Here is a 16,841-nt window from a genome sequence, read left to right on the forward strand (position 1 = left end):
ATGTTTCTAATTTTCAAAGAAGAATGGATAAGAATTAAATTAAAAACATTTTAAATGTGAGAAAAAAGTTTTTTTTACAGCGAATTTTCGAAAAATAAATATGAATGTACATAAATTTTTAAATTTAAATAAAAGAAGTAATTTTCCGTGAAATTTTACAGATCGAAGAGGGCAGCAAAAATGAGAATTAACAAGAGATTCCATTGTGAATTGTTTACGTAGGAAGAAACAAGCAGTATAATTATTTAAAATTATATTTGAACATTTTTTGTACAAAATTACACAAAAAAAAAAGGTACATGATTTTATTATTGAATGAAAAACAGCTCAATTTACGACACGACAGTATTGTACCTTTTCTCTAATATTTTAAAACTTCTAGTTTTTTAGCATATGCATCCAATTTATACGCAGCTCCTTCTAGTTTGGATATGTAATTGTTTCGAGTAAAGGTGATAATTTCTCATCTGTTGAAAAGAAATATTTTAGTATCGGAAATTCAACGAAGAAATTATACTCGTAGGATAACCGTACATCTGTTGTTTGAATCGTTGCTCTTATTTTGATACTTTGGTGGTGATTTGTCTCATATCTGAGTACTTCATTGCTGTTATATTATTCATATTCGTGAGTAACTCATAATCTTCCTAAAAGAGCACTGACAAAAGGATTATTTCCAATTTCGAAATCGAATTCGATGCAGTAATGATATGACTCATATTAGCGTTGCATTCAGCTCAAGGAGCAAATATTCTGGTCTTTTCGAATACAGCATTCCTGATGCTGGTTGATATAGGGCCTAAAACAATAAATTTTTCATTGAAATTCTGCAAGAGGTGAGAAATAATTATGTAAGTGATGAAGATGGTGTACCTTTTTTGGAAAAGTCTGTGATTTCTTCGGTTCCTTGATCGTCTAGATTACATGCTTCGGCCATATTTTATTACTTTTAACCTTAATTATTCGCTCAATGAAGAAAACTTTCGAGCTTTTGCTTCGAAACTTGAAAGTTCAAGTTTATGTTTATATTTTTTCAAAATTCTTATCATCAATTTTTTTTCGTTATCAGCAAATTTTTTGCAACAGTCATCATGGAAGCAATTTGTTCCATTCCTTGTACTAAATTGTTTTTCAATTATCTTGTTCTATTAAAGTGAGAAATGATGTTGAATAGTTTTTTATTCATTTTTGTGCAAATTTATAGAAAAATTACGTAATTATGTTGAAAATAAATAGCATTTCATCCAAAAAATTCAAACTTTGAGAAGTTTACATATCCGCATGAAAATGTCTTGCCAAAAGCCAAAAAATAAAACACGAATGGAAACAAAAATAAAGCGTACGGCGATTGTCATGACGGAGCTAAATTTGAGTGAAATCGCTCTGTAATTTCAATTCAAAATCTAGTATATTTTATGAATTTTAATAACAAAAGTGTAACATCTACAACTAATTAGATTCCTACTGTTCGGTTGTCGCATACTGCAACATGTCTAATGAAAGATACAGTTTCTCTTTGACTACATTCAGGTGAGTTCACTACCCTCTTCTTTAACCATAAATATTGAAGTAATTTTTCACCAAATGCAATCGTACAATGTAACAATCGTACAAAATGTAATGAAAATACACTTCTTTGAATTTCAGTCCTTCCGGAAAATTAGTCCAAATAGAATATGCTTTAGCAGCAGTAGCTGCCGGTGCTCCTTCTGTCGGCATCAAAGGTAAGAAACACCTGAAAGCATTATCGTTTGTTTATTATAAGTGGGATACTCTATTTGATGATTCTTTTCAGCTAAAAATGGAGTTGTATTAGCTACTGAGAACAGAAGCAAATCGATCCTTTACGAAGAGCAAACAATTTTCAAGGTAGAATCAATCACCGATCACATCGGAATGGTATACAGCGGTATGTGAAACACTTTACACGATAACACACGCTATGTAGTAATATTACTTTAATTATTAAATCATACGTGATGTTTTTTTCATCAGGTATGGGCCCCGATTATAGAGTACTCGTGAAAAAAGCTAGAAAAATGGCTCAAGAATACTATAAAATGTACGATGAACCGATCCCTACCGCTCAATTAGTTCAAAGAGTAGCGCTCGTAATGCAAGAATACACGCAATCTGGGTACAATTTCAATTACAGTAGTATTTTAATTTGAAATACATTTCACTCCTATAATTAATCCGTTCTTTGTTATTTTAGAGGTGTTAGACCATTCGGCGTTTCATTGTTGATTTGCGGATGGGACAACAATAGACCTTATCTATTCCAGTGTGATCCTTCTGGAGCTTATTTTGCTTGGAAAGCAACAGCTATGGGAAGACTTTACGTTAACGGAAAAACATTCTTAGAAAAAAGGTAGCATTTTCAATCGCTGTGATCATTTGCTGGTATTTGAAAACGTGTGCTGAATATGTGATTTCGTGTTTTAGGTACAGCGATGATTTGGAATTAGATGATGCTGTACATACAGCGATACTTACGTTAAAAGAAACGTTTCACGGTGAAATGACCGCTGAAAATATCGAAGTTGGTATTTGTGATAGTACCGGGTTCCGTCGTTTGAGTGTTTCCGCCGTCAAGGATCATTTGGCTAATATTCCCTAATTTGAAATTGGTTTTTTTTACTATTTTATGTGTAAAAAATATAATATAGCGGTTATTTTTCTATATTTATTTGTTTATATGGTGTAAAACTGAACTTGAAATTCGTAATTCATTACAAAATAATATTAATGGAAAAATTATTGTTTGTTCGTTCTACGAAATCTTTCCTCGACATTACTCTTTCGTGTAAAATTAAAACCGAAATGAATATCACATTCGGTGATTGGTTCTAATTAAATGGAAGAGTATCGTAGGGAAATGAGGTTTCTGTTTATATGAAGAAATTTGAGAAAAGGATCAATAATGTTCACACAATGGTTCATCTATTTATGTGCACGTTCCTATGAAAAAAAAATCATTGCATTTCATTAATTCCTATCAAATGGAATATAAATGTTGAGAATTTTTCCACATAATTTTAACAACGAATGTATCATTCTATACGTGTATACTTGTAAATCAATGGGAAACGTTTTGATAAGAGGGGAAACGCACAATACATAGCACTATCGTGTCTATCGTGGTATTTCGGTGGAAAATACAGAACCGAAACCCGTCGCAACGATAAAATCATTTTTCTTCCACAATGTTCAATGCACCCATGCATTTTGCACTATCTCTCATGCTTGATTTGGTTCTTGGCAGATTAGATCATTAATGTGAATGTGTATAAGGGTGTAAATTGATTCAATTGACTTGCCCACGAACGCTTTATCGAATGAAAAAAAAGAAAACCATTTGTACACTGATTGCCTCGGTAGTGCGTTAACGCTATTAAGATTTCAAAGGAACAGAATTTAATCAAAATGTATTGTACTGGTGTGTGTAACTCGGTGCCAGTGATTCAGTGATTCCTACTTCTTACATCCACACGCACATTTCTGTAGTACTGAAATAAAAAAAAAAAAAAAAAACATTTCAAAAACTTCCTTACTTCACAATAAATATAAGTCTGGAAGAGCTAAAATCGCTCTCATAAAAAATTGGAAAAATTGTCAAAAATAAAAGCTACCCGTCAATCAAATAATCAGCATGAACGCGAATTAAAGAATCAAAATTTTATTTTGGCTCAAGTTTATGCGAATACCCAGGTCTTGTTCTAAATTTTTCTGAATTTACGGCGAACTGGTTATGCAAATTTATTAACACGTTTTTAACGCAGCCTACATAAAAACTGGAAATATCATTTGAAGGAACTTCCATTCACTAGGTACGAGAAAATTTGAAGAAAAACGATTAAAAATATTCTTATACTTTGTCCGGGCTAAGTAGGTTGATAATTTTTTTCTTTATGTATAAAGCAAAATAAATGATACTTAGATCGATTTGTTTTCGTTAAAGAAAACCGCGTAGCATGATCGATATTTCTAACTAATTTTAAAATAAACAAACTCGAAGCAAGTAATTAATCACCCATTGTAGCATTTTAAGCAATTTATCACGTTCGCATAAAGACCATAGTTTCCTTTTGTAAATGTGAAATTTACATCATATCAACCATGACGTGGTTTTACTTACAATTTTAATAACTTACTAGCTCACCGATTCTTGTCCGACTAATATGTCACAGCCACATTTGAATTATTATTTTTTAAACATCTGTCACGAGTGAGTTCAAAAGGTTTTTGTTGCGTGCATTTTCACTCATCTGCGAGTAGGTACAATTTACTTGATTACAAACTAAAACTGTGTAGGTAAAAGATATGATGGAAATGTGTAAGTGAGCAGATGTTTTCTTCAACTATAATGAATTTTTTTTAATAGGCTTATTAGAATTAGCAATTGCATATTTGCACTTGATTTTTTACCTGAGGGAGGACGCATTGAAATTAAGGATGGTGATTGAGAATCACAAGTATTGTATTGTGATTTCATGTCTTAATAATTTACCTGTATTTTGTCCCGTTGTTGACTGTTGGGTAAATTAGTTGAATGATATACCTATTTTTCCTTTACTTGACGTTAATTTATGCATAAAATAATGTTCCTATCTAATGCGACATTTCAATTTAATGAAAGCTGAGAACGATCGTCATTCAAATTAACGTTTCCTAACATTTTCGAACATTTCCTACTTTATGAAATTCTTCGTGGCCATTTAGAGCGATTTATTGTGAAAATATAATACAAAGAAAATGCTAAACGTGGAGAAAAAAAAATTATTTTACGCTACTGAATAGATAAAAGGTACGTACGAAAATACGTTTGATTTACAATTTCGCACAGCACAAAACTATGAACAATGCGCACACAAAACGCCACCCTATTTTTGGCCCCAATTGAAGATAAAGGGAGATTTTCACGGTCTCGGCTGGAATCTTGGCACAGGAATCTTGACCATAAATTACAAACGCCCTTTTGAATACTATGGGCTAAACTGTTAAATTAGAACAAAAGTTCGCTTTGAAATAGAAACTTAGGGAAAAATTCCAGAATTGGCTTGCATCGTATTATGCGGCGTTATGATGCTATTTAAATGTTTGACTGAAGATTTTTATCGTGGTGCGATGTTTGGTGTTGAATATGTGCCGGATACTTTAACACAATTTTGAATATTTAATGGTTGAAAAACTTTTGGTGGTTTTCATCGAGAGGTACATATGAGGTACCTACCTAATTACATACCTAGTTTTATGAGTGTACATGTGGGAAACAAAGCACTGACTCCAGTAACAAACTGTAGCAACGGTGGTGAAGCGTCGTGATTGTTTTTTGAGGCAAACTCGAAAAACAAAAATTCCAATTAAATTTGCAATAGGTACATACCTACCTAATTCATTTGCAATTCAGATTTGCTTAGTGGATACCCAATAAAATGAAGTAAGCAATATTATATGCAGAAAAAATATGTATTGCTTAAATAAGGTAAGGAATTGGCATTAAAGTTTTGAATTAAGATAAAAACTATGACACATTAACACAGAATTAGCAAATAACTGCGCCACCACCAGCTACAACAGAGGATGATTGCTGTTCAGCACTGAATGATGAAGCTTGGGAAGAAGCTTCGTAGCTGGAAGCTTCAACACCACCAAGGCCAGAAGAGTAAGAAGATTGGGATACGTTGGAGGAGGAGCTTGAAGCATCAACGGACGATGAAGATTGTTGACTAGCATAACCACCAGCTCCGATAACAGTGCTGGAGCTAGATTGATCAGCTGAGTAGTTACTGCTGCTGCTGGATGAAGATTGTTGGCTGGCACAACCATTTCCTGCAACAAATGAGCTTGAGCTGGCTTGCTCAGCTTCAAAGCTGCTGCTGCTGCTGTTGCTGCTGTAGGAGGATACTCCATTGGCACCACAGGTGTCAATGTCTAAACCACTACTGCTGATACTAGAGATGCCATTGATGTCAATGTCAGTGCTGCTGCAAGAGGAATTGATATCGATATCGCGTGAGTTGTATGAGGATGAAGAGATGGAGGTGCTGCTGCTGGAGGCAGAGATGGAGATTGAGTCCAAAAAGATACCGTTATATTCGTTGCAAATGACTTGAGCACCATAAGATCCAATGAAAGTACTGAAAGCCATACTGTCGGAATACAAAGGATATGGCGAAACACATGGGGAGAAAAGACGCAAGTTTTCAGTTCCCAAAACACGGAGGGCTTTGTCAACGACAGCAGTTTGGTAATCAATTCCAATGGGGAAACCACCAGATGCGTACAATGAGGGAATGGAGTGGTAGAGGATGGATTGTTTGTTGAATTCAGGAGTGAAGAAATCTCCATTGCAGTTTTGCAGAGGGAGTTGAACAAATTCACAGTTCAAATTGAGGAAGGTTTGAGTTTGAGACAAAGCTCTGACCTGTTCGATAGCTTCCAACATGCATTCAATATCGTATTGATCAGTGAACATACCAAGATCAAGGTAGGGAGTGTCAATGGTATCTTTGTAGGTGATTAAACCTCTGCTCTTAGGAGCGAGCAATTGAGTTCCAACAATGATGATGTCGTATTCGCTGACCATGCTGCTGATGTATTCTTGTGTGTAGGAGTCGTATTGGAAGTATGAACTCATCATAGATTTCAATCTAAGTAAGGTGGATGAACTGAAAGCGTGGAATTTCAAAGCAATATTAGCTTCAGAAGCTCCTTTGACAGCGAAGTAAGATCTGTAGTAGTTGATTGCAAGACTTGAGGATAATTTATAATCACCAAAAGCATAGGCCAAGTTACCCAAATCAGAATCACAGACGTTCAAGTAACCTTTGGGGAATTTCAAGCACAGACCGTGATAAACAGGAGGCAGACAAAGACCATTACCAAAGCTTGGAATGTGGAAATTGACTGGAATGCCATATTGATTCAGAAGGCTTTCTGGACCACATCCGGATTTGAACAACAATTCGTAGGTGCTAATGGGACCAGTACCCAAAATAACTTGCTCATTGGCGTAAAGGGTGATTTCTTGTCCAGAGTATGTGAGTACTTTGACACCTGAAGCTCTTTTGCCATTGAAGATAATTTGGTTGGCGGTGGTTCTCAAAGCGAGGTCGATATTGTTTTTGTATTGTTCAAGACCATTGAAAACAGTGTATGGGAACAAAGTTGGTCTATCTTGGTCACCAAGACAAGGTAAGATGCTGTATTTGTTGGGAAGGAGGTCAAATGGCGAAGCACTGTTGACATAGCCCAATTCGTCGAATACGGATGAAAGGGTTCTGGTGAGGTAGGAATCTTGGAAGGAATTGTAAATTGAGTAGGTACCACTGGTACTGTATTCGTAGGTGGTGGTTGATGTGGTAGTTTGAGATGAAGATGAAGAGTGACTGGAACCGGCACAAGACGAAGATGAAGAGGACGATGACGATGAAGATGATGAGGTGGATTTGGTAACACTGACAGAGGAGTATGATTTGTAGCATTCCAAACTTTTGTAATAGTTGGCAATTTTTTCCCAGGCCCATTCGTCATTGATTTGAGCAAGTTGATCATACAGGTATTTACTTCCAATGTTCCATGTGTTGGTATCCAAACAAGACAGACCTCCAAAAACGTTGGAACTGTACAAGTTTTTGGTGATTTCAACTCCATTAATGTATCCGGGGAAAGATCTGACATATTCAGAAGCGTATAACGAGCTTCTGTAGTACAGAGAATCGGCAGCAGCTGGAGCAAAGTAACCTTTGTCTACGATCAAAACCTTTTTACCCAAAGCACACAAGGATGGGAGGGCGCTCAATCCAGAAGGTCCTGAACCAATGAGAATGATGTCATAGTACAAGGAATCTGGTTGCAGTTCAGGGAACAAACAGCCAATATCTCTGGGGTAAACTCCGTAAGAATTGAGCAGTTCGCATTTCTTTTGCAAGAATTGCTGTTCTAATTCATCAAAGATGCAGGTTGCCAAGTCATCTCTGATGGTGAAGCCAACAGCAGTACATACATCACTCGAGTAGTAACTCAATGACGAGAAAAATGAGGATGACGACGATGCTGAGTAAGATACAGATGATGAAGATGATGACGATGCCGCTACCTTACTTGCTGCACAGGAGCCAAAAGTGGGGCTTGCTGCGACGCATCTGTAAAAAAAGTTGTTGAATGAGTAAGGTGTATACAAATATAGGTATGAAGAATATTGACTTCAAATTTTAAAATTTTAATACTTCAAAATATTTTTAAACAAAACATATTATCATGGAGGAAGATTTGGAAAATTTTCAATACTCAAAAGTTCAAATGGAAAAAACATACCATGCATTCTAACCAAAATCGGAAAGAAAGTTCTTTTCTGGTTGGAGACAACTAGGGAAAATTTTAGCTCCCCCTCCCCTTCCAGTTTCATTTCTACAATCACTTTTTTGAGAAATGTCTCCAGCCTTAATACTTATGCTATGATTTTAGAAAAATGAAGTTCCAGAATTTGGTCAAAATAGCCATGGTAAGTATCGAGTTATTTCTTTTTTCCGCATTTTCTTGCAAAAATTGCATTCAGTTACAATTTTTCAATTTTTCATTTTTTTTCTACAATGAAGATAGTAGGTACCTACCAAACTTTGGTGAGCTGAATTTTTGAATTTTTTTTTTCATAATGTTTCATAAAAAAAGTTTAAAAATACTTATGTTGAGCTTGAAATTGAATTTCATAGGATAAATTTAAAACATATGTATTTTCAAAATATATCTACCTAGGCACATACTTACTTACTAATTTTAAAAATATGCAGTGCTCCAATTTTGAAAAAGAGTAAGTAATCAAATCACCATTTGATATAGGAACATTAAATTATCAAATAAGTACAGGGCATTTTTTAAACAATTCTCAAATTTTTGCATTGTGGTGTATGGATTTTGCGAATACGTGCATACATGGGATTTTTTGAGTGGTAGGGGATGTTGAGAAATCTCAAAATTTCCAACTGGGCCGAACTTATCCAAGAATTCCCAAGTACATATTATCAAAAAAATTTATGACGTATTCCACAGATTTCAAGTTGAATTTGCAATTAACCTTTGGCATCCACAACTGATAGAAAATTCATTAATTGTACCTAGTAAAGCATTTTCGTAATTTTTCCAGTAAATTACTTTCGACACTGAAATTCTTTTAAAATGAACAAAATTTCCATAAATTGGAAAGAATAGCATTTATTAGGAGTTCTGGACTTTAATATTAGGTACCTATCAACACGTTTTTTTTCTTCAAAATTTACTCAAAAAAAAGTAGAATATTATTGTATTAAAAATTTAATAGGTAGATACCTATTTTATAAAATGAAAAGAAAAAATCTTCTCAAGAGATATTAGTTTTGAAATGAAATACCGTGAAACATTCGATTAATAGGTAAGTAGATTACCTATTTTCTTTTTACATTGGTACAAATACAATTTAACTTACCCCAGCGATAAAACAATGGTCAAAGCGATCACAGCTTTCATTTTGGTACCTCTGCTACACTTTTGACTAGCGAGAAAAACTGATTTCCACATTACCCAAACCTCAGCTTTTATAGCAATTTTTTAGGTGACGCATGGATGCATCTGGTTCAGTAACGCGCGTGTGTGTGTGTGTTTGTTATTCAATTAATGTTGTCAATTATACCTATCTTTCGTACCATTCAATAATTGACTGCCTAATTCAAATTTTTTGTTTGCTGGTAAGTATTGACATGACAATTTTATTGAAAAGTAAACACAAACAACACATGCATAGTGATACCATTTCGATACAAGACAAATTGTACCAGGCTAATATTTCAATTACCTATCGAAATATGGTTAATAAAATAAAATTGATTGACAATTAATCAGCTATTACAGAGCTCGAAATTTTTCTATATAAGCTGAAGTTTTTGTGGTGTACAAATCAGTTTTTCTCAGTCATCGAGGTGAAGCAGAGATACCAAAATGAAAGCCGCAATTGTTTTGACTATTGTTTTATCACTGGGGTAAGTTTCACAATACCTATATTATTTAAATGTAACACGCATCTCTCGTACCTACCAATCAAACTTAAGTAGATACGTACTATTTTGCTTGAAAACAATTTAAAATGAGATACCTACCTATCCGGGATATTTTTTAATGTGATGAAAAAGTAGCCTTCATTGATGGTTGGATGCATGTTTTCACTTCCTATAGTAAAAATTTTCCAAATCCTTTGTCCTCACTTCGCTCAAGCCAATTTGATTATTATTGAGATAAATTTACTGGAAAAATTTCGAAAATGCTTTACTAGGTAAGTAGATACAATCAACGAATTTTTTATCAGTTGTGGATGCCAAAGTTTAATTGTAAATTCAACTTGAATCTCTGGAATACATCATAAAATTTTTTGATGTAGGTATGTACTTGGGAATTCATAGATGAGTTTGGCCTAGTTGAAAATTTCGAGATTTCTTAACATCCCATCCCCTCCATAAAATGGCAAGTTTTTGGAAAATCCACACACCCCTAAAGTTGAAAATTGTTCCAAAAATTCCCCTATTTGATAGGTAATTTCGTGTTCCTATATCACATGGGTGATTGATCTTTTTCAAAATCAGAGCAATGCATATTTTTAAAATTAATAGGTAGGTACCTAGGTAGATATTTTTTGAAAATATGTTTTAAATTTATCCTATGAAATTCAATTTCAAGATCAACATAAGTATTTTTAAACTTTTTTTATGAAACATTGTGAAAAAAAATTCAAAAATTCAGCTCACCAAAGTTTGGTAACATCTTCATGGTAAAAAAAAAAAATTGAAAAATTAAAAATAAGAGACTACGTTTTTTACGATAAAATGAAAAAAAAAGAAATAACTGGGTATACATATCATAGCATTGAATTGAGAAGAAATAGGTAAATGTCATTATTTCAAATAATATGTGGAAACTTCACTAATTTTAAAAGAAATTTGTTATCTGAAGAATTAATTAGGTCGCTTCAAGTCACAAAAATGTAAATTTCTATTGAAAGAATTTCATTGTCATTGTGTCCAAACTAAAATAGGTAGGCACCTATAAGTATATGCTTTCACAATCAGCCAATAAAGTTAATTGAAAATGTTGATACCACAATAAACACTTTTTTCATGGGCACTTTGATCAAATTTTGGAACTTCATTTTTTTAAACTCATAGTAACAGTATTAAGGCTTGCGTGGAGACATTTCTTAAAAAAGTGATTGTAAAAATTTAAAAATTTGCCACTTTTAGTTGGAATGTATGGTACCTATGTTTTTTCCATTATTGAACTTGAATATTGAAAATTTTCTGAATCTTTGATCCTCCTTGATCTCTTTTGTTTGAAAATATTTTGATGTACCTACCTATTATAATTTTAAATGGTATACCTACTTGTATACACCTTACTCATTCAACAACTTTTTTTTACAGATGCGTCGCAGCAAGCCCCACTTTTGGCTCCTGTGCAGCAAGTAAGGTAGCGGCATCATCATCATCTTCATCATCTGTATCTTACTCAGCATCGTCGTCATCCTCATTTTTCTCGTCATTGAGTTACTACTCGAGTGATGTATGTACTGCTGTTGGCTTCACCATCAGAGATGACTTGGCAACCTGCATCTTTGATGAATTAGAACAGCAATTCTTGCAAAAGAAATGCGAACTGCTCAATTCTTACGGAGTTTACCCCAGAGATATTGGCTGTTTGTTCCCTGAACTGCAACCAGATTCCTTGTACTATGACATCATTCTCATTGGTTCAGGACCTTCTGGATTGAGCGCCCTCCCATCCTTGTGTGCTTTGGGTAAAAAGGTTTTGGTTGTAGACAAAGGTTACTTTGCTCCAGCTGCTGCCGATTCTCTGTACTACAGAAGCTCCTTATACGCTTCTGAATATGTCAGATCTTTCCCCGGATACATTAATGGAGTTGAAATCACCAAAAACTTGTACAGTTCCAACGTTTTTGGAGGTCTGTCTTGTTTGGATACCAACACATGGAACATTGGAAGTAAATACCTGTATGATCAACTTGCTCAAATCAATGACGAATGGGCCTGGGAAAAAATTGCCAACTATTACAAAAGTTTGGAATGCTACAAATCATACTCCTCTGTCAGTGTTACCAAATCCACCTCATCATCTTCATCGTCATCATCCTCGTCATCTTCGTCTTGTGCCGGTTCCAGTCACTCTTCATCTTCATCTCAAACTACCACATCAACCACCACCTACGAATACAGTACCAGTGGTACCTACTCAATTTACAATTCCTACCAAGATTCCTACCTCACCAGAACCCTTTCATCTGTATTCGACGAATTGGGCTATGTCAACAGTGCTTCACCATTTGACCTCCTTCCCAACAAATACAGCATCTTACCTTGTCTTGGTGACCAAGATAGACCAACTTTGTTCCCATACACTGTTTTCAATGGTCTTGAACAATACAAAAACAATATCGACCTCGCTTTGAGAACCACCGCCAGCCAAATCATCTTCAATGGCAAAAGAGCTTCAGGTGTCAAAGTACTCACATACTCTGGACAAGAAATCACCCTTTACGCCAATGAGCAAGTTATTTTGGGTACTGGTCCCATTAGCACCTACGAATTGTTGTTCAAATCCGGATGTGGTCCAGAAAGCCTTCTGAATCAATATGGCATTCCAGTCAATTTCCACATTCCAAGCTTTGGTAATGGTCTTTGTCTGCCTCCTGTTTACCACGGTCTGTGCTTGAAATTCCCCAAAGGTTACTTGAACGTCTGTGATTCTGATTTGGGTAACTTGGCCTATGCTTTTGGTGATTATAAATTATCCTCCAGTCTTGCAATCAACTACTACAGATCTTACTTCGCTGTCAAAGGAGCTTCTGAAGCTAATATTGCTTTGAAATTCCACGCTTTCAGTTCATCTACTTTACTTAGATTGAAATCTATGATGAGCTCATACTTCCAATACGACTCCTACACACAAGAATACATCAGCAGCATGGTCAGCGAATACGACATTATCATTGTTGGAACTCAATTGCTCGCTCCTAAGAGCAGAGGTTTAATCACCTACAAAGATACCATTGACACTCCCTACCTTGATCTTGGTATGTTCACTGATCAATACGATATTGAATGCATGTTGGAAGCTATTGAACAGGTCAAAGCTTTGTCTCAAACTCAAACCTTCCTCAATTTGAACTGCGAATTTGTTCAACTCCCTCTGCAAAACTGTAATGGAGATTTCTTCACTCCTGAATTCAACAAACAATCCATCCTCTACCACTCCATTCCCTCATTGTACGCATCTGGTGGTTTCCCTATTGGAATTGATTACCAAACTGCTGTCGTTGACAAAGCCCTCCGTGTTTTGGGAACTGAAAACTTGCGTCTTTTCTCGCCATGTGTTTCGCCATATCCTTTGTATTCTGACAGTATGGCTTTCAGTACTTTCATTGGATCTTACGGTGCTCAAGTCATTTGCAACGAATACAACGGTATCTATTTGGACTCAATCTCCATCTCTGCCTCTAGCAGCAGCACCTCCATCTCTTCATCCTCATACAACTCACGCGATATCGATATCAATTCCTCTTGCAGCAGCACTGACATTGACATCAATGGCATCTCTAGTATCAGCACTGGTGGTTTAGACATTGACACCTGTGGTGCCAATGGCTCATCTGTATACTCTGCTTCTTCCACTGATATCAACAGCAGCTACAATGAAAGCAACATTTCCTCTACCAGTATCAGCAGTGGTGGTTTAGGCATTGACACCTGTGGTGCCAATGGAGTATCCTCCTACAACAGCAACAGCAGCAGCAGCAGCTTTGAAGCTGAGCAAGCCAGCTCAAGCTCATTTGTTGCAGGAAATGGCTATGCCAGCCAACAATCTGCATCCAGCAGCAGCAGTAACTACTCAGCAGATCAATCTAGCTCCAGCACTGTTATCGGAGCTGGTGGTTATGCTAGTCAACAATCTTCATCATCCGTTGATGCTTCAAGCTCCTCCTCCAACGTATCCCAATCTTCTTACTCTTCTGGCCTTGGTGGTGTCGAAGCTTCCAGCTATGAAGCTTCTTCCCAAGCTTCATCATTCAGTGCTGAACAGCAATCATCCTCTGTTGTAGCTGGTGGTGGCGCAGTTATCTGCTAATTCTATGCTGAAATCTTATTTCAGTATTCATCTATGAATTCCTTCTGTTAATAAAAATTCTTTGTAGCATATTTTGTGTACCTATTTTTTTTCTTGGTTCAGCATGTGTTTGAGATTGCTTTAGAGCAATGAAATAAGGCAGGTAGTTTCTGATTTTATCATCTTTAAATTAATTTAGCCCACTAAAGTGATGGTACATAACCTTCCCATCAAGAGAAGAAGGTTTCAGTAAAGTAAATAGTTTTGAAATGCTTTAAATTGTTGGCTTGGGGGGATGCTGATGTATACTTTCAATGGCTTTGGTACTTCTATGTCATCACATTCAAAATGTTGGTACCTATATGTTCATTTTGCCATTCCGAAATAGTACCTACTTATTATTGCAATTGAAGGCCTCCAAGGAGGGATCCCATCCCCTGGAAGGGTCTTGCTCTGTTTCAAAATGAGACGATAATTTTTGCAAAGGGGTTGTCTGTAACTTTCATTACAAAAATATCCGTAGGTAGCCCAAGTTAATGTCTGAATTTTTGACAAAGTTTTCAAATACTGGAAGTATAATCATGTTTGCAAATTCGTGCTTGTATAGGTATTCCAAAATATATTGGTTATTTAAAAGTGAAAAAAACAGTCCTGTAAGTAACTAATATCTACTTTTTTGAACCATATTTGACTACTTTAAGACATTCTAGAGGCTCTGGGATGATTTTGAATTTCATAGGAATTTAAAAAGTTCCCTAGAAAGTGGGAAATTATTTTGGGAAGTTAATATAGACTTAGTTCATTCTCAACCTCCTTAACAAATTCATTTCAATTTGAGCTAATTTCTGGGTAAACACCGCGAGTATTTTTTTAAAAAATAGCATATTCCTTAGGAAGAACATTCAATAGGTAAACCAGAAATTTTCTAGGAATTCTTGGAAAATTTTATGAATTTGCATGAATCACTGTTTTTTTTTCTCTAAAATTAAACTCCCACATTCGAATTTTATAGCTTAGAACTCTTCTGGAACCTCTAGTGTAATTTCCAATTTTTCAGGATGTTTAAATTTCTTCAGAAGATTTGAAAGTTGATTTCAGCAGCAAAAAATTGAGTTGAAATTGAGTTGTGGGTTATTTTGGACCTATGTACATAAAATTTAACCAAATATCTAGTATCTAAATCAAGAATATTCTTTTGGAAGGGAAATTTGAATTGGAAGGAGGGGTCCCCTCAAAGTAGGACCTTTTTAGTTTTGCTAAAATTTCACGATTTTTAGGTTACAAGTTTGAAAATTGATTTTTTTAGCGTGTCTAAAGATAATGTGATCTGTTGAAAAATTGTTTCGTTTTAACCAGATAAGTTGAACAAGGTAAGATTATTGCTTGAGGAACCAAGCGATTGATTTCAGTGATTGATCATTTTTGGTGTTGATTGCCAATAGCCATAATGAAAATTAAACATGAATCAAATAAGAAGATTTTTTCTCGAAAAGAACTTATTTGAAAAAACTGTGAAAGGAGATTGAATTGAAAAATAAAAATAAAATAAAAATACATACTTATTTGATTTTTTTTCTTCATTTTTTCAGCTTTGGAGGTGGGGTACTAGAAGAAGATTTTTCTTGAAAAAACAAAAATTTAAAGGTAGGTACTTTGCTCAGAGATGAGAAATTTCACAGACATCAATTATTTGTTATCTATCTTTTTCGATATTTTTTTAACTTTGAGGGTTTTATATAAAGGGAACCAACATTATTTGGAGGACCAAAGGAAGGTTTTTTTTTGAAAATGTGATCATTTAAAAGTATTCTGCTAGAAGTGAAACATTTTCAAAAATTTGTACAGATACCTATCAATGTTTCATTTTTTTAGTTGATTTTTTTCAACTTTAAAGAGCTCTACATTAGGGAAGAAACATCATTGAAAGACTGGGGAAAGTTTATACTGAAAATGTGCTCAAGTACCTATTCAAGAAGATTCTGCCCGTAAATGAAATACTTTCACAAAGGTCTTTTATTGAAAAGGAAGTTATGTATGTAAGTAGATATTTCCGAAAAATTCCCCTGATTTTGATTTATTCTCAATGTGTATGATTTTTTCAACTTTGTGGGGCTCCTTACTTGGGAGCCAATATGGTTTGAAGAGCTGAGGAAAGTTTTTTCTTAAAAAGGAGACTATTTAGAAAAATTCTGACACAAAAACAAAGCATTGTAATAAATTGATTTTTAAAATTTTTTTCAGCTTGGGGAGGCTACCAGCACCACTTTATTTGCAGGTATTTGGAAAATAATTTTTTTTTAATTCTACAAATACAGAATTTTTTATTTTTTTGAATTTTTCTTCTTTTAAATGTGTTGGTCCAAAAAAAATTACAGAGGTGTCCATCAGGAAATCAATCCATCGATAACCTCGTTTGTTAAATATGTATACTCGGAGGATGAGATTGATTTTTAGTTGGCCCAACTGATGTCTGTACTTTCTTGATTGAGACATTCAAAAATTCTGAAGGAATTTAAAATCACCCCGAAAGCCTCAAGAGAGTTGATATCAGTTTCAGGACTATTTTTATTCAAAAAATGTAATTACCTGGGTATGTAGTAGGTACATATATCCTAATCTATACTTTTTCAAACGCATAGATTGCTAAAATGATCAACTTTGAGTTTTTAAAAATTTGCCAAAAATTGAAAAATGAATTC

General features: G+C 34.8%; 3 protein-coding genes and 1 long non-coding RNA gene across 4 annotated transcripts; 2 read left to right on the plus strand and 2 right to left on the minus strand.

Moving 5' to 3' along the window:
* Window positions 1-238: 238 nt before the first annotated feature.
* On the minus strand, window positions 239-1,045 carry LOC135842797 (uncharacterized). Its single transcript, XR_010558186.1, has 3 exons — window positions 874-1,045; window positions 535-799; window positions 239-467 (listed from the first exon to the last, which is right to left on the minus strand). It is a non-coding gene; the product is annotated as an uncharacterized LOC135842797 (long non-coding RNA).
* Window positions 1,046-1,332: 287 nt separating this feature from the next.
* On the plus strand, window positions 1,333-2,685 carry Prosalpha2 (proteasome alpha2 subunit). Its single transcript, XM_065360432.1, has 6 exons — window positions 1,333-1,530; window positions 1,648-1,724; window positions 1,796-1,909; window positions 1,996-2,137; window positions 2,216-2,371; window positions 2,446-2,685. Exons 1-6 carry the CDS (start codon window positions 1,490-1,492, stop codon window positions 2,618-2,620), a joined length of 705 nt encoding a protein of 234 aa, XP_065216504.1. The 5' UTR covers window positions 1,333-1,489; the 3' UTR covers window positions 2,621-2,685.
* Window positions 2,686-5,450: 2,765 nt separating this feature from the next.
* Window positions 5,451-9,603, minus strand: LOC135842984 (uncharacterized). The gene is made up of 2 exons (XM_065360688.1): window positions 9,464-9,603; window positions 5,451-8,147 (listed from the first exon to the last, which is right to left on the minus strand). The coding sequence occupies exons 1-2, from the start codon at window positions 9,553-9,555 to the stop codon at window positions 5,546-5,548; spliced, it is 2,694 nt and encodes an 897-aa protein (XP_065216760.1). The 5' UTR covers window positions 9,556-9,603; the 3' UTR covers window positions 5,451-5,545.
* A 268-nt stretch (window positions 9,604-9,871) lies between these two features.
* LOC135843041 (uncharacterized) lies at window positions 9,872-14,234 on the plus strand. Its single transcript, XM_065360774.1, has 2 exons — window positions 9,872-10,013; window positions 11,445-14,234. Exons 1-2 carry the CDS (start codon window positions 9,973-9,975, stop codon window positions 14,161-14,163), a joined length of 2,760 nt encoding a protein of 919 aa, XP_065216846.1. The 5' UTR covers window positions 9,872-9,972; the 3' UTR covers window positions 14,164-14,234.
* The last annotated feature ends 2,607 nt before the right edge of the window (window positions 14,235-16,841 follow it).

This window comes from Planococcus citri, chromosome 4, assembly GCF_950023065.1.
Source record: "Planococcus citri chromosome 4, ihPlaCitr1.1, whole genome shotgun sequence".
NCBI classification, from domain to species: Eukaryota; Metazoa; Arthropoda; class Insecta; order Hemiptera; family Pseudococcidae; genus Planococcus; species Planococcus citri.